This window comes from Drosophila serrata, unplaced genomic scaffold (genome assembly GCF_035046125.1).
Source record: "Drosophila serrata isolate PLE 108 unplaced genomic scaffold, ASM3504612v1 contig_376, whole genome shotgun sequence".
Taxonomy (NCBI): domain Eukaryota; kingdom Metazoa; phylum Arthropoda; class Insecta; order Diptera; family Drosophilidae; genus Drosophila; species Drosophila serrata.
The window spans coordinates 3,677,854-3,702,629 of NW_028257274.1; the positions used below are offsets into that span (position 1 = coordinate 3,677,854).

Here is a 24,776-nt window from a genome sequence, read left to right on the forward strand (position 1 = left end):
AATTATTTGCAAAACCTTTTTAAGTTCATTCACTTTCGGCATTTATCTTTTAAGTTTTCAATAACAATTTCAATATTTTGTTTTTGCCTCTTTAGGCAATTCCAACTCTGAAATGACGGGAATTTAAAATGGTATTTGTTTTTTTGGCTTATTACTGTGTATAATCAAAAATCTGTAATAATATTGTATTTTTTTTTTTTTATCGAAATCGATGTTTTTAAATTTTTTTTTTAAATTAATTACTTATATATTTAGATGGTGAACTCTATTACATTTTACATATCGGACAGCGAATAATAAGTAAGAAGTATGGGATATGCTTTATATTTCAATTATTACATTTTGTATGTATGTTTGAAAGAATATCTAATTCTGACTTCTACTAACCTTATTATCTAATTATTTTTTAAATATTTTTTTTAACTCCAAAATATTCCGGCCGATCTGCTTCGAGAATACACGCATTGCACGCCCTGGAAGGACTTTTGACAGGAAGCTTTTTAACACGGAGTGTAAAGTAAAATTATCCGAAAAGTGCATGCTGAAACTGTTCAACGTTGTCATGGAAAAGGTTGATAACTTTGGAAACAAAAAATTGTAAGACAACTTTGATTCGAAGCAAGACAAATGGGTGAGTCGTGTCGTATCCCTTCTGTCAGTGTTGAAAAACGTCAACCATAAACTGGTTATATTTTCTGAAGTAGAGCGCGCTTTTGAAATATAATTCGAAATGTCTAGTTTAGACTATTTCATTATTCTTTATTGCTAATAACTTTATTTTAATAAAAATATATTTAAATGATAACATTAGCTATATAAATTCTAATAATTAAATATTTTAATTTTTGAAAATGAAACAATTTTATTTTGTTAGGTATTATTAGTTTATTTAATGTTTGTCTTTAATGCATTACAAATGATCAATATTGGATATTTCAGATAGTTTTCCTCTGTTGTAGCCGGTGTTTTTGTGTCGCCTTTGGGTTTCGTGTGTGTATTTTGTGGTGGACTCTGTGCAAATTATAGATATTATCCAGTAATTCTTAATATTTATAATGTTTCAGCATTTCGAGCAGTAGTAGGTTTTAATCGAACTCTATCTTTAGTGATTTAATGTTGCGTCCAACGTTAGTTTATATTCCTTCAATTGTTCTATTCTTGTTCTATTTTACGGTATAAAGTTGTTTTAGCTAGCTAAAAAACACATGTACAGTCGCATATAAGTAATATGTATATATATTTTGTAATTTTTCTTGAAAATTTTGCATTTGTTTGGTGTTATTTTTTAAATAACATTTTTTGTTGTTGACAAAAAATACAAGTTTAGGCATAGGGCGTATGTTACAATCGTGTTTATTGGCCGTTTTTTGGGAAGTTTCTTACGAAGGAAATTAAAATGTGCTTCTAATTAAGTAAAAAATATAAATCAAATTGATTTAATCTTGCAGAAAATTGTTCTTAAATTTGTTCCATGTGTATATTGTTTTGATTTAATTTGCACTAGATATATGTACGGTTTTCTCATAGATTTAAATGCAGTTATTGATATTGGTTAGTTTTAATGGGAGTTCTATTAACTTTGCAGCGTTCTTGGGTGTATATGTATATGAGTTTTCTATATTGGTATCTGTAATTTTAAATTTATTTATGCATTAGTTGTATACTCTTTTGTATTTTTATGGACGTCTGATAATTATTTGCCTTGAAATTAAAGCGTAATGTGCATGAAACTTAGTTTGAAGATAGCGCAAGATACAAACTGATGCTCGTTGTAAATAGATTTTATACTCGTAAAATGTATTAGATTTGCATTTAGCTTGCGTTGTTTCATATTCGTTATCGTTATCGTATTCGTTTGAACTTAAATCTAAGTGGTTTTCCCTTTCGAAATTGGATTTCAATGCGATCGCGTCCTTGAGCAGACCTGCGCTCTAAAGGTAAATTAGTGCTGCATCGGAAAACGGGCCTTCCCCGCTCCGATAAGCCAGCCTTTCTACTAGAGTAATAGACTAAATTTAACAATTCCTTTGGGGGCATCAGAGACTACAGCTAGGAATGGGTTTACTTTTATTTTATAGAGCAGGAACTCGAAACAAAACAAACAGAGCTTCCTGGAATCGGTAGCTTTTTGAAATAATGTTTTCTTTTTCTTCTAAATAAATAATTAAAAATTTAATATTGGTGAAGGTAACCCACATTTGTTTCGTTTCGAGTTCCTGAGTTAGATTAAGGTGCTTATATAGTCCACACCTGGACCTTTTCGGCCACCACACACCAGCTGGCCCGCTCATAGTAGGAGCTTACGATATGCAGGCTAGCCACATGGTGGTTAATCAGTGCGTCCAGCTCGCCCTCACGGAACACATGGTAGTAACGGTGATGTGTACTGGCGCCACCTTGAGAGGGACTGTCCAGGGAGTTGGTGGAGCTGTTCGAGTGCTCCAGGGAGTCGCTGGAGGGTCGCTGCTGCAGGTTGGGTGGCTGGTGCGGCTCCTGCTGCGAGTGTTGTTGCTGCTGTTGGTGCGGCTGCTGTTGCTGCTGCTGCTGAGTGGCGGGAGGCTGTACCTTCAGGGCGGCCATGTTGCGCCTGCGCTGGCCGTAGTCCGCCATGCCCTCGCCCAGTTGATCACCGCCGCTGGCCTCCAGGGCTTCAGCCTCGGCATCTGCATCCTGCTCTTCCTGTTCTTCCTCTTCGGGTATGGCATCATCCTCGTCCTCCCTCACATCACTGTCTCCATCGTCCTGCAGGAGGTAGGCCGTCTCTGGATTCAGTTGATAGTGCCTGTTCCTCTTGTAGCTAAACTTGGAGATCTTGCAGTGCTCGTAGACGCCCAGGGAATAGCTGGACTCGTTCTCCTCTTCCTCCTCCTCTTCACCATCTTCCTCCTGGATGGTGAAGCTGCGGGTTTGCGAGGATAGCGATGAGGTGGAAGAGCTGACGGGCGATTGCTGTAGGCTTGGTTGGGTGGATAGATTTGCCAGCATCAGGCGGCGTTCCCGGAGTTCGTCCCGAAAGGAACTCAAATCACCATTGGATCGCTTCTTGCTGCCTCCCAGAATATCGGACAGATCTCCCATTCCAATGCCATCCAAATAGCGACACTCGGTGCGGCTGCTCTTGTCCTCCAGTTCCCGCTGGAGTTGGGCAGTAAGCTGCTCCGCAAATTCCGCACAATCCTGCTTCTGAATCGATTCCCTTTTCTCCGGCAGCAGGGTAGCACTGTCCGCATTCAGGATTATATCATCCTCCGCCTGGGATCTGGAGCTATTAATTTGCAGCTCACCCTTGTGGTACTGCTCCTGTTGCCGACTAATCATTTGCGCCAAGCTGGGCTCACCCTCATCCTGGGAAGCTGAATTGGAGTTGGTCGACACGGCTCCGCCCTCGTCACTACCCGAGGGTACCTTTGCCGATCTCGGGGCGCTAATCACACTGTCTATGGAGTCTGGCGACGAGGGCTCACTGGAGTCGCTGTCCAGATCATCAGTGGCTGGATTGAAGAGCTCCAGAGAGAGCAGTTTACTGGCAAGCGAAGTGGTGGAGGCGGAAGTGGATACTCCAGAGCCCGAGGCTCTTCGAACGATGGGGAAACTCTGACGTTGCAGCTGAAGGGATTGCTGTTTTCGGAACTTGGGAATGGGGGGCAGATCCCTGATGGCCTGGCGGGTTATCCGGCGAACAGGTGGTGATTCCTTGAGGGAGTCCTTCGAGCTCTCCCTTATCGACTCGCTTGTGAGGTGTTTCTGTGGCTCCTTCACCTCCCTTGGCTGCTCCTTGTGAAGCTCCTTCTGTTGCTCCCTCTGCTGCTCCTTCTGCTGCTTGATGTGGGCCTCATCGAAACTGAATCTAGCCGGCTTCGAGGGCGGTGTCAGGATGGCCATGGCCGCAGAGACCGCTGCCGTGGACTGCGGCGGAGATGTGACATTGCCCTGGATGGCTGCCGGCGAGTGAGCCGGTGTTGGTGGACAGGGCATGATCAGCGGGGACGTTGGCACTGAGTGAGTGGGTGGTAGCCGAGAACCAGGATTCACACCCTGCTCCCGTCCGGCAGCTCCTTGGGCCCGCTGCCCGTTGCTGGACGAGGAGTTGCTCGAGCTGGAGTTGGAGTTGTGGTGCTGCTGCTGATAGTTCAGTTGCTGCTGATGCTGTTCCGGCTTTGGGATGAATATAACCGAAGCGAAGCTGTCCTCTGACTCGATACTAGTATCCGACTGCAGGCTGCTGTCCTTGGAGGAGTCCGATCCAGATTCCCGGGAGTGCCGCCGGGCCTTGTCTCCCTGCCCACCATCCGCGCAGGCGGGACATTCTTGCTGATACTGGCTGCAGTGGCAAAGATTACCCATGGTGCACTCCACGCTGCTGCAGTACGTCACGGGACCCGTTGCGGAGGCAGCGGAAGCGGGCAGCGGGATCAAGTGGGACAGATGATGAACAGGGTGGTGGTGATGATGATGATGATGCTGGTGGGGTACTTGAGTCACTCCCTGCTTGTTATTATTGTTTAGCGTGGGACTCTTGTCAGTCGGAGCTGGATTCTGGAGAGGATTCGCTGGCATCTGCGGGACACTCTTAATGTTCTGAATTAGCTTGCTTATGCCCGTCTTCGTGACCCGCTCCAAGCTGCCCGTGGAGCTCTTAATCTTCGTGGTAAAGCCCTCTCGTATCACCTGAAGCCTCTTGGAGAACAGAGCCGAGCGACAGAGGAAGGCCTCGTTCAGGGAGGTCTGCTTCTGGATACGTTTCCGTACTCGCTCCTTCTCCCGCAGTCGATTGCAAGCCATTAGCTCCTCGTTCAGCGAACTCTGTTTTCGCAGGAACGCACTGCTTCCCGGAACTGCTCCTCCTCCGCCTCCAGCTGCTGCTGCTCCCGAAGGCGGTGTGGCCACCATCGTGGAGGAGCTCGTTGAGGATGGATGCTGATGAAATTTGCCGGCATAGCAGCCACTCCTCGTATAGAGGCTGCTGCTCACCCCACCGTTGGAGCCATTGTAGCTGCTCAGCATCTGGAAGGTCTCGTGGGCGGAGGGAGTGGCAGCATCATCCTCGCACAGGGATTGCTTCTGCTTGATGAGCTTGGGCCGGCGACTGAGGGTGTTCCCAGCACTGGCTGTTGTGGGCGGCGAGTGTCGTCCCCCATTCATCTGGAGCTGCTGACCCTCGGGAGCATTCAGGAGCATAGCTGCCGCTGTGGCCTTCGATTCGCCAGGAATTAAAGGACCTCCCAAACTGGGGACACTGGAGCGGGAGCGCACGATCTGACGGGGTGGGGGTTGAAGAATGCTGCCCAGGCTGCGGGACTTGAGGCCAGCGGATAGCGGCGGGTCGGGAAAGTCTTCAAAGTCCTCCAGACGCCGCAGCTCAATGGGCAGGTCCTTGGCATCCTCATAGTCCAGGCTGCTGTCGTTTTTGGTGTCCTTCGACGACCAAGAGTCCATGAACCAGGCATGCCGACGACCACGGGCCAGTTTCTGAAGAAACATTATTTAATGGTAAATTAGTTTCCTGAACGAATTGATTTAGAAACTCGGTAATACCTGAATGGCCCTTCGCACGAAGCTGTAGCAGGACTCCCCCGGCGAAGAGGAACTTAAACTTGAGCTGTCCCCATCCCCCGCCGATCGACTGGAGTTCGTTGAGTCCTCGGTGTAGGCATGATAAGGCGGCTGAAAGTTATCATCGTCCTCCTCATCCGAGTACGAGTAGTTGCGATTTTTAGGCGGCTGCCAGGGTATGAGCACATCCTGCGATTCAAACCGACGATGCCGCTGTTCCAGAGCCCAAACGGTGATCACCACACGACCGCCAATCCTCAGAATCCTGGCCAACTCTCTGAGAGCCTGCACCCGTCGCTCCGTGGTGGCAAAATGATGAACCACAGCCAGGGAGAGCACGGCATCGAAGCTATCGTCTCGGAAGGGTAGCTCCAGATTATCGCAGAGGGCCACCTGTAAACAAGGATAACGAAGGGATTGGAGTTAGAGAATTATATTTAATAGAATAAATATAACTTAAATAAATTCAATTAATTCAGTGTGATTTCCCAGGGCAACAGTGTCATATAACCGCAAAATTCCTATCCTATCCTATTCCTATTCCCCGGGGAGGCGTGTCAATTAAGCTGTGCCAAAGATGGCTATGGCTCCACAAGCCAACAAGAGCTTGGCGACAAGTCTCTGACAGAATCCTCCCCCAGGACATGACCGCAAAAATATGCAAGCCAACAACCCACATGATGCAATTTTCCGGCTCCGCATTGGAGAAGGAAAGGGTTCCGTTCGCTGCTCAAAAAGGATGTCACTAACTTTATTTCCATAGCAAAGGCAATGCAGCCTGATTGAATATGCCAGTGTCCTTTCGGCTGGCTGACATCTTTTTGCAATTAGCAACTTTCCCGAGCTGGCCAAATAAAGTTATCGGATTCGGTTTTGGAACAACAGCGGAGATGCCTTGAACAGTGACCTATCCCAACTTGCGATGCACACACGTCATTTATATTCATTTTCATGTCATGGCCAGAACTGATGGTGTCAATTACGGTAACAGGGGACACGGAACAAAAGAACAAATAAAAAAAAAAATGAAATATACAAACAAGGGAACGTGTTTTCCATTCGCACACACACCACACACAGATGACAAACTGCTGAACGTGTCAATGGAGTCAATGGGAAAAACAGTATCGATTCTGGCCAATTTCTCGCCATTTTCTTCGGAAATTTAATAGCCTTCGGAATTAATTTACATTGCTCGCTCAACTGTTAAATTAAATATTGGTAAGAGTTTCATTTTAATGCTGCCTCTCGTTGTTGAAAATTTGTGCAATTTATTTGGTGCAATTTTCTATTTTCTCGTATTTCCGTTTCCTGCCACCTAATATCGCAAAATGTCCGTGTGTACTGTGCACTGTGGGTGGTTCGTTGTATGTGCCTTTTGCTGCAGAAGGGAAAAAGGAAAATCCTTGACCCGCCAAAGCCTTCTGCTACTCCTGCTGAGAGTTTTCCGCTTGGGGTGCTGCCTGGCCACCTGGTTAAATGTGAAAAATTCAGACAAACTGAGGCATTGCAGCCCGAAGAAGTCTTTAGCAAATATCAATTAACATAAGTGTTATTTCCAGGACCATGGACTGTCAATGGGAATCGAAGTATAGATTGGATGCATTAGAAGATGAAGACATTTAGGGGGGTTTTTTTTGGTAGCAAAAGCTAGGCAGACAATGTCTGTTAAGGAGAAGCAAAGAAGCAAACTGCAGTTTGGCTTTCAATCCTTGAGCTTTAGCTTCCCTTTCAAGGTAAACACTCAAGAGGTACATGCTTTACAGGATATTAAATGTAAAAAAAACTATATGTAGTATCCATGAAACACTATCCCTTAATAATTTCTCCAAGTGAAAGATGCTCAGGCAAACAAACGGAATCCCATGCATTTTAGGTAAGCAAGATTTTGTTGGCTGCTCATGAGCATAACTCTTATTGCAGACCTATTCATCGGATAGTCTCTGTCCTCCTATATCCTTTATTCAGGCGCATCCAGCTCGCAGGCATGGGGATGGCTTGGGTTCTTGGGTCCTTTATTCTCTTTACAAATCGTATTTATAGCAGTCGCCATTTTTCATACACACACACTGGATGGGGGGGTGTGTGCGTGTGTGATGTGTGTAATGTCACACGGGTCGGGCACATGACGCTTTTGAATTTTGAAATTTATTCTGACAGGCTTCTGCCAAGCGAGGGTGAGTGTCAGGTGAAAGTGCGGCATGTTACGCATACGCCACGTTGCACGCTAATGAGGCCAGAGCGCAATGCAAAGTCTCCAAAAGACACACACACACACACACACTCACACAACGATAGGCGGAGCACCAAAGGACATCCTTTTACTGTATGCAGTTTCTCTTTGCAGCTTATTTAAATGGCGCTTTAGCCAAGCACAGACCCTCAGGCCTGCTTCTTTTTACCTCCTTTTGCCGTGTTTGCTCTCTGTGTCTTTCTCCCTTTTGGGCCGATGAAAATTGCAGGTTTCACCTGGCCCAGAAAAACCGAAAAACTCTGCACCTGCTTCCCGCTTTCCGCAGCTATTATTGAGTTTCACTTTTTTATGTTTGCGGCACTGTTGCCATTTTTATGCGCCATTTTGGGCGGGTTAAGATTTACGAGCAACCAGCAGAGCTCCACAGGATGTCCTCACTCACTGTGCGAGTGTGATTTCGATGCTTTTGTGTACACAGAGAAGAAATTTTGTACCCTTTCAGGGTATTATAATTTATTTTAAGAAGCTTGAAACGTTGTGAAGGAGTCATTTTCGACCCTATAAATCATATATATTAATGATCGGCATCAATATTGCCTTACTTACTGGGCATGTTCCAAAGAATTTAGTTGTTTTGTAATTTTTTCAAAATAATTTAAGGGGTTACATCGTTAAATTTGTCAAAAATTGATACAAAACTTAATTTTTTCAATTTTAAATGAAGTATGCAGTTTTATAAGCCTAAAAAAACTAGCTTTCCGAATTAAAATTAATGCTTTTTTGGCTTAGTTATGAGTTTTTTAAACTTTATATGAATTTCCCAAGAATTAAACTTACTTCTTGGTATGCATTTTCTTTCCCTGTATGTAGATGTTCCATTTCCCAGTTTTATTGCTTTACAAAATTATTGAAAATCAGGCCATGCACGAGCTGAGCTGCAGAAATCAAAGTTGCAACTTTGGCCCCGGGCTAAAGTTAAATTGGTTTTGCATAAAGTTTTGCGATTCCGCAACTAAAACCTAGCATTCGCTTGCATGTCACGTTCGCATTGTGTGCATTTTGCAGTTGGCTTTAGGTTTATTTTAAACACATTAGGCAAATAGAAATAACGTTGGATCGGATCGGATGGGATCGAAAGGGGATTACATTCACTACGCTTTGTTATGCAAATGTGTTGCCGTTGCACAGTGATTAGAAACACATGCGGATAATCGTTGGTTAAATGTCAAGGACTCAAGGACCCAAAGAATCAAGGACTGCGGGGGCACTGGCAGCGGAAATTGGAGGCTCTGGGCTTCTGTCCGGTCACGGTAATGTGGCATGTTATTAAATAAATTAAATCGTTTTCATCGTAAATCGCAGTTGCAACACATTGTTGTCGCTGGCTGCCGTCAGTCCCACGCAACAGCAATTTAAATGCGAAGAATGCGTGTTGTCGATTATGGAGAAGGAAAATGGTAAATGGTAAATGGTAAATGCATTTTCCAAGCCCTGGGAAATGGTACTCCAACGTCCGTCCGCCTGGAAATGGCACCATAAATAAGCGCCCGGCGTTAGCAATAGATTATTGCAGAGAGCACATTGCATACCTCAGGCGGCCACCGCTGAATAACGGTCTTTATATAGCGGGGGTAGTTTGCAATTTATTGTAGTTCCTTGTAAAAGGAAATGTTCTCGGTTGCCAACAGCAGCAGCAGCAGGACAATAGCAAAGGGGAACCCCAGGCAGCAGCAGCAGTGTGTTGTGTCATTGTTAAGGGGAATATTGTTCGAGGAAAGTAAGTGCGCCGTAGTTCATGTTCATTATGACATAGCCGAGCGTATCACTTAATTGTGGCGAGAAGAGCTTCAAGCGTGCACTTTCGCCCCATAAACTTTTCAATTTCCAAATACTTTATACTGAAGTGGGGAAAAAAAGTTATACCCTTTTTTCACACTTGTAATAAAGGGGAAGTATATATTTGGGAGTGAGCTAAGGGGGATGAAGTATGACCTATGATCTCCCTAAGTCTGATATAAACTTTAAAAAGAATAAATTCCTGCTATTATCCAATGATTATCCTTTCTAAACCCACTTAAATTTCTCATTTAAGAGCTGCTAGCAAATCCCCATCTTTATTCCCAATGGCTTAATTTTTCAGCAGCAGCAAAAGCTTGAACTGCATTTAATGCCATTGGCCATTATGCAAATCTGCTGGTTGGTCACGCATCTGCAGGTTATTAGATCCGGCTCGTTGGTCCGCTCTCCAAAACTCGTTCTCGTTTTACGGCTCCATTGTGGACGGTTTTTTGCAATTATGAGGCATTAAAAACTACCGGACGGAACATGTGCAAATAATAACCCGTTTACGGAGTACAACCAATGATAAGCATAATTTATGCACTTTCCGCTAATGGCCAACTCAAGTGGGGCCAGGCCGGCATTCGAATCGAATCTACTAAGCAGATGTTTTATGGCCCAGCTTGTTCGCTTTTAAATGGGTCAATTGCATGGCCAAGAGAATTTCAAGGAACACGACCGCTGCAAACACATGCAATTAGCAGGCTGCAATTAGATTGCACAAACACACCACACACTCCAAGGATGTGCTCATGCGAAGTTCATTTAGCAAATTTCATTAATAATAAACTTTTCAAAAGAATTTTACCAAGAAAAGAACAAGTTTCTAGTTAAATTAGGTCATTTAAATAGAGGAAAAACAGCGTATATTTTTTAACAGGAAAATAGAATTCGATTTTAAATACCAGCTTGGATAAATATGTTTTAAACAGGGTAAAATATAGTCTAAAATTTATATGAAATGTATATTAAGTTTTTTTTTATATGAAATAATTTAATTTTCGTTAAGAATTGATCACCAAAGGTTACCATCAAAGGTAGTAAAGGTACTAACTAAGCAAGGATAACTAAGAGCTTTCCTTAAGTTTATGGGAGCTATAATTTATGTTTGCTCTCACAAGGACCTATCTGAGTTTTGTCTTAACCAAGTCGATCTTGTAAACTGATTTCCCTTAAAGAACCCTACAATTTATACTAACATTTTTCTTGAGACAGGAACTTAAGACTTAGGGACTCAGGACTCTAGAAGACTCACCTCACCGCCCTTCTCGTGGGCCACCTTGCTCAGGCGGTAACAGCGCTCCACGCCAATGGTGCATATGGCCGGGTTGCATTGCGTTAAATATCGCCCACTCCCGCAGCCCACGTCGCAGACCACAGAGCCAGGCTCTAGCCCGGCCAGGAAATGGGCCATCCTGGGACGCACAGGACCCGTGGGCTCCTCGCAATGCTCGTACACGTCGTGCACGTAGGCACGCTCCAGAGCTGCAGATCGGCCGCTGGCATCGCTACTCGAGGGTTTCGCTGGAGCTGTCGTTGTTGCAGGTTGCTTCAAAGTCTTTGTTGCCTCGATGGCAGTTGCTCCTCCTCCTCCGCCTCCTCCATCTGAGCTGGCTGCTGCTCCGCCTGTCTCAAGGGTTGTGGCCGTGGTCGGGGATATAACTGTGGGCGCCAAATCGCCCGCTTGGGTTATGCTGGATGCCGCATTGGTTGCCGTAACCGTTGTCAATTGCTTGGTCATTGTAGCGGCTGCCTCGTTAAATGTTGCTGGTGTCGATGTTTGCTGCTGCTGCTGCTGTGTGGCACTTGTCATATGTTGTCGAGAGGCAAACTTCATCTGCAGAATATGAAAGGGGAGAAAAAAAACAAGGAAATTAGAAACGTTACAAGAACTTCATGTCAAAAACACAGAACTGAGAATGTGGAAAAGGAATTTATATTACTTTTTGCTAAAGATTTGTATGTTTTTGTTGTTGAAAAGAGTACTTTTTATACGGAATTGAAGTTTCTCTTTCACTTTGTCCTATTTTAGTATGAAAACATTTTTGGTTAGTGCTTTTAATTAAAATGAAAATCGCCGAAGGCAACATAAACAATTGAACAAAAAGCCAGGAAATGGTCTTCTAAGGAATCCCATGTCTAAAACAGGACACATCATTTCCTGTATAACTACAAGTCAAAGCTAATTTATTTAAATAAATAAAGCACATATCCATGTGTCTGTCAAGTCAACAATAAATGCAAATAAAAGCTATTCAAAAACACAAGACTTCACTTAACTTGTCTTTAAGCTATAGTTCTTAATATTTGCTTTGGTTTTCTTCTAAAGAACCGCTTTCAAAATAGATAACTAACTTTCCAGATTATGCAATTATCATTGGAAGCAAAATATTTCATCAGAGCTAACTAGCTAACTAGCTTCTGTTGCTATCTGAAAATCCTCACGACTCGACGAGGATAATTCGTTAAGCTAACCTTTTTCGATATGCAAACTGCAGTCTAATTTATAATCCGCCAAACAATTTGTATAATTAAGCCAATTGCCTTGCTGAATGCAGGCCATAAAGTCAATTTCAGACCAAACTTCTTGTTGCATGCCGTTGGAAATTCAGTGAAAAGCCAAGAAGGAATAAAACGACTTGCAGTAGGTCGCAAGGCGTTTGGTCTTAGCTGCATGACATCAAGCCGTAAAATTGTTTAGAGCCAGGAGCGGATTCGGGGAATATATATATATCTACCTAACCTACTGAATAAATTTTGTACCTGATAAAGTTCAAATAAGTATATTTCAATAGGTCATAATATATGAGAACTTAAATTAATTTTTCTTTATATACCAAATTATAGAATAAATTTTAAGTATTTAGTAGCATAATTCCCTTAAATATTCCTCGATCTTTAAGCCCCCAAGTAAGCCATAAAAATATATATATCAGGCTTAAAAAACCCCGTCAGCAAAACCCTCTCGCACACACAAACTCGGCTCGGCCATGTTGCATACCGGATGTGTGGACACTGTTTTTGGTTTGGCATTGTTGTTGACATTTTATAACCGTATTTCCGGTGGCAGTTCAAATGGAAATTTCAACGCCATCGGCGAGCAGCCAATGGCCATTGTGTCAGACCTAATAAATTGCATTAAAATGCTGTTGCACAAAAGGAAATTACCCAGCGTGGGCCTTGCAGTGGGTCCTTCCGTCGTGGGTTGCTCCCACAGATAGTAGGAGTAGGTAGGAGTTGGATGAGTAGGTGGCCAGTGGGCGGGCTTAACTGCAGCTTCAGCAGCCGTAGCAGTGGGCGCCAAACGACATTAGTGCAGTTAAATGGAATTATAATTGAAATCTGATTAAAAGCAGTTGTAGTGCCAACAATGACGCAGCATTCAGGACGCTGGCCTGAGCCCAGGGACTACGGATAGGTCATGTTCAAGGGAGTGGGTGGGGGGTGTTAATGAGTTTTGCACCCGCCCTGTGTGTATGTGTTAATAAGCGCTCTAAATGAGTTATAAATGTCCTTTTTGTATATTAAGGCATTTATATTGAAATTATGGCGGAGAAGGTGGGGAAAAGCGCAGAGCTTTGCCAAAGGGAAAATTCAGAAAATATGCAAAGTAACGAAGGGAAATACGTTTTGCGTATGGAAGGAAATGTATTATAGTATAATTGTAATGGTAATTTAATAGAGTTTAAGAAATTAAGTAGGAAAAATATTGAATTCATAATCTAAAAAACCATTAAGGAGATGTTATTCAATTTGTAAAACATTTTGAAAGCCGAATAACGAAGTAAAGTCAACCACAAGTTGATTCGATTTGTAGTTTATTTAATTACCCATCTTACAGCTCCTTGTACTCCATATATCCTGATCATGCACTACCCACTCCTCTTTGTGAAATATCCTCTCTCCCCTAGGAAATAGCTTTCCATTATGTTCCTTAGATTTTTTCTCAGAGCCTGATGGGCATTCATTAACATTGTTTGGCGTTTGGCCTAATCAATAAAGTGCTTTCCTGCCGCAAGCCAAGAGCACTCATACGCCCCGTGGACCGGGTTAGAGACTACTACAAGATGCCAGGACTTGCTGGATTGCCTGGCAGGATGCTTACCTTTTGCGGGGCCGTTGTTGCGCTGATAACTCGCATTCAACAAAGCCGTCGAGGACGCCAGTTCCGCTGATAACATGCGACGACAAAGCCGATTGCCCGGATAGGCGGCTGCTGATGAGGACGATGATGATGGTGTTGATGATGATGATGGTGGTGGTGGTGGTGGTGGTGGTGATGATGGCGATATTTAGGGACGACAACCGGGCCGTGGTCGGAAAATCAATGTGCATGCATAATTTAAAGTCAGTTTGCGGTGCCACTTTCAGGATACTTGTATATACTTTGGTTTTATTTTTAGACTTTTGCCAAGCCGGGGCACGTTTTATACGATAATTTGCTCAATTTATTTTTTTGAAATCTATCATTATGGCAACTACACGATGTAATTGCTATTGTTGTTGCCGTTATTGTTGCTGTTGTTGTTCGCTGGGAACTATGGCTAAGGACACGCTCCGCTGTCCTGGCTGTGTGCCACACAATATAGGATACACAAAATGCTTTTCCACTGGGCTCCTGCTTGTGCTCCCGCTCCTGTCAATGCTTTGCCTCTGGCATATGACGTTTCCTTTGTGCCTCTGTGTATGGGTGAGTGTGTGTTTGTGTGTGAGTGTTTGATTTTCTTCTTCTTTCAGCCACTTTTCACTTGCACTTTTCTCCCAAGACTCGACTCGTCTCTCACACTCGGATTTTGGGCTTTGGCCTATCAAATGCGGCTCTCCCCCAATTACTTTTCCATTATCGCCCTCGATTCGATTCGATTCGATTCGGTCCTTATTTTGTTATACGTTTAATTTCTAGGACACTGGCACTTGGCGCTTCAATTATACACACACGCACACACACAGCTATGTAGATAAGTGCGTGTGTGTCTGTGTGGTTGGTATCTTAGCGAATTTCCCGTTTGCTTTCGGCCGCTCTCGGTGTCCGTACTCTCGGAGTTAACGTCGCGAACTGACTGGCGGAATTGAAGGAAAAGCACCTCGTTGGACTCCAAACCGCGTGCCCAAGGATTTTCCTACTGCTCCAGTGTCATGTGTGTGTAGTGTGTGTGTGGAACGCGTCGGAAAAGCTCTGGCAAAACTGAACGAAAGCTTTCCGGATGCGGGGACCACCATCGCTCAGCTGTTCGCCGCAGAGAGGGAAAGTGCCAAAGGAGCAAGGAATAGCCGCAGGTCTTTAGGTTAAGAGATCTTTTAGGAGGTCTTCTATTAATTGTTTTAAAATTAAGGTTTTATAATATTAAACAAATTAGAAAATTATTGAGAAAAAGAGAGATTTTGTAAATGAAAAGTATACCATACCGCACATTTAATATTTTGATTTAATATTTGTAAAATTTTTTAATTTTTTAAGACATATTTCGACATATTTATATTTAAGAAGCTTATAACCAATATAGGAAAACATTATTATTTTAAATATTTATCTTATAATTCTTATTATTATTATATAATTATTAATCATTTTATTGTAGAATGTATTTGTCTATGTCTATGTGTATTTTAAACGTATTTTTAATCAATTTCGTATAGGATTCAATATAAAACAACTTCGTTTATTTTAATTTTTTATTTAAATACAATATAATGCAAAATATTTACTAAAATAATATAATATAATTCTATTAATAATATAACCCAATAACAAATAAGCAAATATCGGTTTAAAAGTTCGTAGCTCTTTGGCTTTGTTTCAATTTATTGCCATAATACTCCCTTCGAGAGCTCAAGGGTCGCCTAAAAATAGCCACCTAGAGGCAATTAAAATGACAAAAAAAAAGAAAATACTAAGAAAAACAACAGGGAAAATATATAAAAAAAGAAAAGCTCCCAAAGTCGCCTTTGTTCGGTTGACGCCAGGCAGCTTGTCAAATTTCATGAATGAACCCTAAAGCGCAATTGAAGAAGTCGAAAAGTGAAAAATGGCAAATGGGTAAAGGGAAATTGGGCAAGGGGGAAAAGGGACAAAGAGGAAAAGTCAAAAAGGGAAAGCAACAACCGCATGTGGAAAGCGCGAGCACAGAAATAGAAGCTTCGTCAAGTTGGCCAGCAAATTGTGTCGAAAATAGCCAAGAGCCCGACCGAGAGCAGCCATGAAATAGGCGAAAAATAGCTGGCCGATTTTATTTTATTTTGCAAATGGCGCAAACTCCACCCGCCATCCATCCTGCTCCCACACCCATCGCCCATCTCTGTCGCACGCGTCCCTCAGCGTCCGTCAGCCGATTATTTTTGATGAATGAAAAGCTTTTTGTTTCGGCTTTTGCCGCTATCTGCGGCCCGCGTGGAAAATCCACCAAAAGGGAGGAGGGAAACTCAACGTCGTCACTCAACCCCTCCAACTCTCCCGCCTGAAGCCGAAGAGCACGGCACTGTAGTTGTAAAATAGCAACATTCCCCCGCATAGTAAAAGCCCTCCTCTATATATGCATGCTAGATATAAATATATATATCGGAGTGGAGGGATCTCGGGATCCCGAGCGTCACATGTCCTTTTTGGGCCGCATGACTAATACAGGCAAAATGGCAAACGTCGTCGTCGCAGGATGTGGCAGGAGCACATTTGGCGACATGCCAAAGCAGATACGCATTCTCAAAACAAAATGTATTGGCACCGAGAAAGATAACTTACTAAAATTAAGAGTTATTGGTAAAATTAATATTGTCATTTTAAAAATCCATATATGGCTATATTAAAAAATTGCCTAGTTTTATACAAATAAATGGTACTATAACTTAATATTTCTTGAATAATATATTAAATTTGGTATTTTGTATATTGGGTAAAAAGAAAATACATACTTTTTATTGTGAGGATTAAAACAATTATACAATAAAAAATGTAACGAGTTCACGAGAACTGCACCATACAGAGTATTATAATTTTATTTCCGAATCAAAATTAATGAATATTTCGCTTTGTTATAAGTTTTTTATGATGATGATTTGTCGCAAAAATTGGCATACAAAATTAATAGAAACTGATGTTCATCTTAAGTCTAAGATCTACATAGATATCAAAATTGAAGGTCTCAAAAAAGTATTTTCACAATATAAAATTCACAGATATTATATATCACTGCATTTTTTCTTTCGGTGTTAACCCCCCCCACCATTATGTCTGATTTTTACCGGTATAGGAGTTGATGTCGTCACCGTGAAGCGATGGATACGCTGTTGAATCATTCAGTAGCAAAAAACAGGGAATGGTTGCTTTTTTATGGCATGTTTCCAACAAAAGAACCAAACTTTTCATGTGGCAGATTGAACTACAAGTATAAGTTTACAAGTGGATGCGACTTTTATGATTTGTTTCGCCAAATGTTATAGCTGTCGTGGCCGGGTACGTCACAGCCGGTGACGCTTCGAAATTTAACTTGCCCGAGGAGAATCACAGTGGAGCGACAAATATCTTTAGTGGCAGACGGAGATATACATAGTTCAGTAGGAGTAAATGGATGTGTGTCCCAGTGCCACACGCCTGGCTTGGCGGCGTCGTTTCTAACGAATGTGGCATCATTAGTTCTGTCATAGTCATAAATCATGCGCCCCGTTGAACGCTGGACGGGAGCACGCCGTGCCGGCTAAGGACATGCGGCAGCGGCAGGACTGCATTGCTAATAATGTCACGTAGCACAGCTTTTGACAGTCAAGTGTCACACACACACTCTCCAGTTGCAAATCCTCCGGGATGGCCATGATTATATGCTGCTTAACATGGCCAATTACGACCCGAGTTTCAGGGAGTTGTGCTATGCGGCGGATGGATGATTTGAATATTCCCTAATCTCGCGCAGAAGCGTTGAATTTAATTACGAGAATTGTGCTGAAATTATGCCAAAACATACGCAAGGACACACAAATAAAAACACGGGAGAAGCGGGCGAAAAGCGAGAGGAAAAACCCATTTCGCAGGGCTATCGCCAACCGGCAATCGCAACACCCACTGACGCTCATCCTTATCCGTGTCCTTGGCAGGCTAAGACATTTCCTTTTTTGTGTGTGTGCTTGGGAGCGCTCTCCTCCTTGTCGTCGGCAAATGAAGTGCAAATTATGCCAACGGCCAGGCCACTGCAGGGAAAAAGCGGCGCGGAAAACAAAGCGCTTTCCACGTCGCGGCGCCTACCCCAATAAGTAGGCAATACTTTTTGTCGGGAGGAGAGGATTTTCGGTGGGGCTTTTTCGAGCAAGATTACATGGCAAAGCATAACTTTATTGAGGTTCCCTATATATATACAGTATATATACATATCTGTGTGCTTGTGTATATATAGTATATAGCCCTAATGCTTGGCGCGTGGCATTGTCAGCGAAATCGGCGCCATTTGAAATGGTCGCGTGTAGTCGGTAGTTTTGCGGCAACCTCGCTTTTTCAAAGCCGGCCAAGATGCCATATCTTGTTGCGCATTTGTCCATGTACCACGGTCAATGGTCGAGCTTGGGGGAGCCCCGGCCAGTGTCACCCTGACGTCAGCGTCCTCGATTGTAAGGCCCCCATATCCTTGCTCTGCCCCTGTCCAAGGCCAAACAAAACGACGGGCGGCGTCCGATGTCGCGTGACGCACAAGGATATTGAGTCCTACGATTGTCGTCGTCGTTGTCGCTGTTGTTAAGCCTTAGATGGATTCCTTGTGGCCCTGCGTTGTTCGTTGTTTGCTCTGTCACGTGTTTGCCCAGCCAATTAGAGTTATGGGAATAGACCAGCAATGGCTTAAAGCAGAGAAAGTGAGAAAGAGAGCATTGAAAAGCTTGAGGAGCTTTTATGGCCTAGTTGGTGCACAAACCAAATCGAGAAATTCGCTTTATCCAAGGGAAGGAAATACAGGAGCGGTTTCAGCGGGACAAAGTTTAGTTTTATAAATTATATATAAACGGTGATTCGGGTTTCCCAAGGATTTTCACCCATTGATATACATTCTTATTATTATAATCTTCAATATAATTGTGGTATAATTTTATTATATTCTGAACTTCCTTAAGATCTTGGTTCGTCAGTGATTAAAAGGCTTAAATCGAGTTCTTGGAGCTTTGACTAGATGCGCATCATCACACGCAGGTCAAGAATTAATTGCAGGATCGTGGGATCATCTTGAAAACCGGGCTACAACCTGGCTAGAACCTGGTAATCTTGTTGCTTTCGGGCGAGGGCGGCAGCGAGGAGACCGAGGAACGGGAAGGGCTCTGCTTGGGCCGTGGCGGAGGACGCTGGGGATTGATATTGGCATTAGCCTGGCGGAGATTGGCAAAGAACTGTTGGCGTCGGGGGCCACCTCCACGCAGGGGTAACGTGGGAATCTCACTGGGCGACTGATGGTTAACCTCATCCTGTGCGCAGTGCCGCATGGCGGGATTAACGCACTCATAGACACTCTGCAAGAAAAAGTTTTAATTTAAAGTGACTTTAAATTGAAAGAAAAGCTAAGAAATCCCACCTGTTCCGAGGAGTACTGGTTGTTCTGAGCAAAGGCCAGGGAGGTTAGCGATGGCAGGGCCTGGGCAATGTCCGACCGCTCAATACCCCGCACAATGAGAAAGGTGCGTGGTATCAGAATGCCCACTAGCACTGCCCAACCGGAGGCCTGCAGTCCCAAAGGTATAGCCGCATCGCGCCACTCGTCGCCGAAGAGGGATAAGACTATCCAAGCCACCCAAATGACCATGATGAGCACTGTTCCTATAACAATTAGAATCCCCTCACGATAGTTACGCTGCGAACGGTAGAAAGAAGGTATTAATGCGCCCAGGCTGCAAAGCAGGATGAAGTCGTAGGCCAGGAGGCCCCACAGCCACCTTCCATAGTAGATATTCTCACAGGACACCGCCTCCGAGGCCACATGCATCACCACGAGGAGCTGCACCGACATGCCCACCTGGACGACGACGCTGAAGGCACAGATTACCGCCTGTATATAGCCATTGACATGGGACAGGAAGCCACCCTCTGAGCCAATCGAAGCCAGCATCACGGCCCGGCAGAGTAGCAGGGAGAACACAAAGCAATAGACCAAGGTCATCACAAAGACTCGCACGGCGCATAGCGTATTCAGGGTCTGGGCATCCTCCAGAGTCACATGTGAATTGCGCTGCTCACCCACATACTCGATGGAGAAGGGCACAAAGGAGCAGAAGACCAGGATCAGGGAGAGCAGCAACAGGATTGAGGTAGCCGGGTTGCCCTCAAAGACATCACCCAGCGAGATGCGAACGACGATAAAGACCAGAATGGCCAGAGTGGCAATCAGGCCGAGTATAGCTGCCGTAAGTCCCGCTGCCACCCAAGTATCCATCTTGATGCGCCAGAACATCACGGATTCGCCCTCAAAGAGGAAAGGATATCGCCGATTATCTCCGGCACTATACTGACAGTTGAAAACCTGCCCGAACTTGGTCTTTAGCTCTAGGCTTGTATGGTTGTCCCGATTGTAGTGGTAGTAAGTGGTCACATTGGTCACGAAATTCTGGGATGCAATTTCACGCAGCTCCGTTCGCGATTCGCCTGTGATCTTGTCCAGGGTCTGCACTTTCTTTTGATACATCTGGAAATTCATGGCTGTGGCCAGTTTCCGCATTGCCAGAAGCGATAGGATCTCAGCGGTCTCATGAGCCTGTCTATACTCCGAAGTCCGCCAGTCCTCGATAAAGTTGAGGAAGTTAAAGCAAGTCTTCAACGAGTACAGCTCCCTCTCCCGTTGGCAGTGCTTGGCCAGAGATCCTCGTAGCCAATTCATTAGGTCCACAATGGAGCCGGCAAAGCTGAGAACCCGCGATGGCACTATGCTCCTTCCAATCAACATCTCATCCAGAGTGGTATGAGAGCTGTCCAGTTCAGTGCTGGTACTCAAATCGATCTCATTCTCCATCAGTATAAAAGCTCGGTTTGGCAAATCTATAAAAAGCAACCTAAAGATACTATATCTGGGAGAGGTATCTATTACTCACCAGCCAGGAACTCATCATCGGTTCTATCGGTGGGCACTGCAAACAGAGTTCCGTTTTCCTTAAAGTGACTGGCCACCTTGTTGCCAAACAGGATGTAGACATTCTCATCGCTCTTGAAGTGCATCAGACACATATGCTCCTGGCGTGCAGCCTCCATGAAGTCATTGTACATGTCCAGTGTCTCGGTGGCTATCTCAACAGAGGCAATTTTCTCGCCCCACGGCATTTGGTGCAATAGATGGGCAACTTTTGGAAAGAGATGATCGCGGGTGCCTGGTATGGGCCAGATATTGTACTCGAGGTCCTTTATCACCGACTCCAGTTGCTTGTACAGCTCCATGTCGATGAAGATGCCCATGGAGAAGTCGGTGCACTGTTGCATAAACTGAACCTCCTGGAGGAGTATATTCTCGGCCAAGCTGTTATTGTCAATGTTAATGGCGCGAATTCCTGAAATTATTTAATTTAATTTAATTTAATTTAATTCATGGCTTCCTGGCTTTGTTACAAACCAATTTCAAAGTCGGCCATTAGGAAATTCGCCTGATTCAGACGATTGATAACAAACATCGCAGAGATGGGATCCTTGGTCAGGACACTGAGCATCACGTCGCCCTCAATTATCTTCACGAACTCATCCTGTTTCCGTATCACGGTTCCCTCGTCCGGACTGTCCACGGTTATCTGGAGGCCATTGAGACATATCTCTGGCACCAAAGTGTCACTCGTTCCATCGCTGCTGCTACTGCTGCTGCTTTCCGTGGTGGACGATATGAGCGGGGCCAGCTGTCCATCGTGCCAGCTCGAACTGACACCGGAGGTGGAGCTGGAGCTGGAGGCACCATCATTGGTGGTGGTTGGGGCCATGGCCACTGTTGTGGCTGGTGGCTTTGCGGTAATACTGCTGGGTTTGACCTGCTGACTTGTGGGCTGTGGTTTGGTTATGCGTAGGGGAGCGGATTTCTTGGTCGGTGATGTCACCTCAATGCCCTGGCACTCCAAGATGCAGGGGAGAGCGATAAGTACACATAGCAGGGCTAAAAATAGTTGAGTAATATTTAAAATATATTTTATAAAGTGAATTTTATAAGCTACTAATTATTATATGAGCTCTCTTTCTCTTGCTCTCTCTTTAACTCTCACTTTTTTGGTTTGTCTATGTCTCTCTGTGTATCTCTATAGAGATAACTCTTTTCCTCTACCTCCCTCTGCCACTCTAGAAATAGCTCTTTCTCTTTCGCGCTCTCGCTCCCGCTTTCTCTGCTCTTCTCTTTACTCGCAGACTATAAATACAGACACTGCCGGCCGCTCCGCCCTCATTCTGTCCGCAGCCTCCCAAGTGTTGACATCTATTCTGATGGTGATAGTGATAATGATAGTGGTAGTGATAGTGATTGCAACAAATCCAATGCATCTCGATAACCAGGAAGAAGAAGAAGCTCACTTCGAAGATACACGATAATGCGGTAAGTCATAACTAATATTATTATATCATGTTTAAAGATGCTAAAGGTGGGATCAAGACTGGGTCTGTAATCAGCTGACCTAAGTTTGCCTTTATTTTCCAATTAGTTCCCTTATAACCATGGACTCTATTACCTAATTTTAATTTGAAGTAATATAGCAATTTTTTTTTATTTATATTTACAAACGTATACTTAAAATTACTAAAAGTTTATGTTGATTTCTTACCCTAACGACCACTTTGAAAACTGACCCTAACTTTGGCGCCAACTTTTGCTATATACATATAAGTAAATACTCTTGAAGGGTATAATAATTATAGTCAGAAGTTTGAAAAGGAGGAAGGAATCATTTCTGACCCTGTAAATCATATATATTATTGATCAGCATTAAAAACAGAGTCGATCTAGTCATGCCCCGTAAAAATATAATTTTCAAAATTTTTTTCAAAATTAACATGTAAATGTTAAAAAATACATACCTAGAATACACATATTTGATTTTTTTGTTACGAATTTATAAATTTAGCTTCCCGTCTTCATTTTTATATGAAATCGTTTAAGGTTTGTCAAGAACTTTGTACAAATTAATAGAAAATAACTCACTTTCAATATAAGACTACTTAAACAAATATATTCTCAGAGAAACTAAAGTACAGAGTTGTACAAGCATTCGCAATAAAAGGCCTTCTTAAGCTTCCCTAATGTTTGAATTCCTTTTCACAGAAAAAGGAGTCAATCAAGAAGCCGTCTTCGCTTTTACAATTCTCTGAAGAAGTATAGGAAATCCCCTCTGAGTGGTTTCCATTGTCCAGTTTCCACTTGTGCCAATGCATTTTCCCTTGGCCTTACATCATGTACTGAGTACTCACCCAATGGTAATGGCTGCCTGCGGCCAGACTGCCTCGAAGCCATGACCTTCCTTGGCTTGTGTTTAATGGTTTTTAATTAAGCAAAAAATTACAATTATATTGCAGTTCTTCCTTCAACATACACGGAAAGATATTAACATTTTAAAAGCGAGCACTCTGTGAACACAGAAAGAAAATTGTAAGTTGGAAATTAGCAATTGAACAGGGCTTTGGAATCGTTATGGGTACAATTTTATTTTAAGCTTTTGCCATTTTTCCCGGCCACTTCAAGCATTTGCCGACTGCGTGGAGAGTGTTGCACTTTAATCGCATTAAAAAATGTCACACTACCACAGACGGCGACTTTGGGTTGGCACAGTTTCCACTTTGTTCATTTTCCTTGTGATTTTCCCCGAACACTACACACACTCACTATCAGTGCAAAGTACTGTCTTTCTGGTTTCTGATATTCTCGCACTTTGGGAAAATCAATAGAAATTATTTAAGGCAAGTTCTTTGATTTAATGCTGCGCACTTATTAAACAGATTCACGCAACACTCCGAGCCATCCGACAGTCTGGGCCACAATAGTTTTTGGTTTTAGCCATGACTCGGGAGGGGGAAAAAAACTGAACGCCTCAGTGAGTTTAGGGTCAATTAAAGCGATTCTCGTTTTTTTATATATTTGTCCAGCACATAACAGGCTTTATCTTTGTTCCCTCGCTTGCGGACAATAAATTTGATTAACGGGTGCAGCAGGTTTGCAATGCCCATGCAATTATGTTATGTTCTATTGGTTATTTTCAGACTCTTTTAGTTAGTTTTGTATTTTTTCAGCTGCTTTGGAAGCCACCCTATGGCCAGTACCGTACCGAATTGCACCTGTTTTGGCCGTTTTGTTTTGACTAACTTGGCTTCGACCGGGCACTCGCTGGTTGTTATGGTTATTGGCTCAAACTGTCACTCAGCATTGAGTGTTTTTTTCGGTTAGAGTGTTCGCTTTCCCATAATTATAAATATACATATATTGTATGTGAACGCCACCCTCGTGGTAGCCAGTTTAAATATTGGTCATTGCAATTAGCCAGTTGGTTGAGAAAAAGTTTTGGGTTTCACCCCTTTTTTTACTTTTTCATGCCAAAGGTGACGAGCACTAATTGTAATTTTGCAAACTTTTATTATGTGTTTTATTTCCAATATTGGCTATCAGCTTAGCTCTTAACACTGCTGTGGTTATCTCATTTAAACTGAGTAGAATTTTCCCAGTTGAATTTCCCGCAGAAGGGCATCCTTGAAAGCTGAACATTCTTGGGCCTTGGGCTTTGACATTCGCAGAGCTTGTTTCCGGGTTTTTGGACTTTTTGCATAACACTTTTAATTAATGTCCAAAGCAGGACTGCAGTTGAGAGAAATGCCAGCAAAAGTCATTCTCGGTCACTCCCCAGGGTTGTGTTGCATAAGTTGAATATTTAAATGAAAATCTTGATTGCATTGGGTTTTTTATTTATTTTTAAATTGTAATTTTTTGCACACACGCACCAGTAGGTTGCCTCCGGGCCACGTTCACTCTTTTAACTGTTTCGACCAACTGAGCGAGCGGAAGAGCTAACAGAACCGCGACTGCCGTAAGCCCATAAAAATGCAGCTGCAGGGCAGCCCCTTTCGAGCGGGTTAGTTAGCTGCTTGGTTAGTAGGGTTCGTAGTGGCTAAAAGGGGTGGCTAGGTCTTGGCTTCCACTAGACGATTTTGGCCTAAAGGGGTTGCCTTGTTTCGATGCCAGCTCAGGTTGTTATTATTCGCCTTTTCTGTTGCAGTCAATATAATATGCAGTTA

At 43.4% G+C, this 24,776-nt stretch overlaps 2 protein-coding genes across 4 annotated transcripts; both read right to left on the reverse strand.

Moving 5' to 3' along the window:
* Positions 1-860: 860 nt before the first annotated feature.
* Positions 861-14,662, reverse strand: fid (class I SAM-dependent methyltransferase fire dancer). Its single transcript, XM_020942877.2, is given in 5 exon segments — positions 861-5,469; positions 5,536-5,946; positions 10,842-11,366; positions 11,368-11,423; positions 13,692-14,662. Coding segments are annotated over 5 exon segments (4,302 nt in total). The 5' UTR covers positions 13,768-14,662; the 3' UTR covers positions 861-2,235.
* A 3,949-nt stretch (positions 14,663-18,611) lies between these two features.
* On the reverse strand, positions 18,612-24,651 carry boss (G protein coupled receptor bride of sevenless). Of its 3 annotated transcripts, none has more exons than XM_020942787.2 (6): positions 24,483-24,651; positions 22,965-23,120; positions 21,142-21,666; positions 20,630-21,079; positions 19,123-20,576; positions 18,612-19,060 (listed from the first exon to the last, which is right to left on the reverse strand). In XM_020942787.2, exons 2-6 carry the CDS (start codon positions 23,005-23,007, stop codon positions 18,803-18,805), a joined length of 2,730 nt encoding a protein of 909 aa, XP_020798446.2. In that variant the 5' UTR covers positions 23,008-23,120; positions 24,483-24,651; the 3' UTR covers positions 18,612-18,802. The 3 variants fall into 3 exon arrangements, with proteins under 3 accessions (XP_020798446.2, XP_086695947.1, XP_086695946.1); XM_086839821.1 differs by having other exon boundaries at positions 23,377-24,533; XM_086839820.1 differs by lacking the exon at positions 24,483-24,651 and adding an exon at positions 23,816-24,192.
* Between the last annotated feature and the right edge of the window lie 125 nt (positions 24,652-24,776).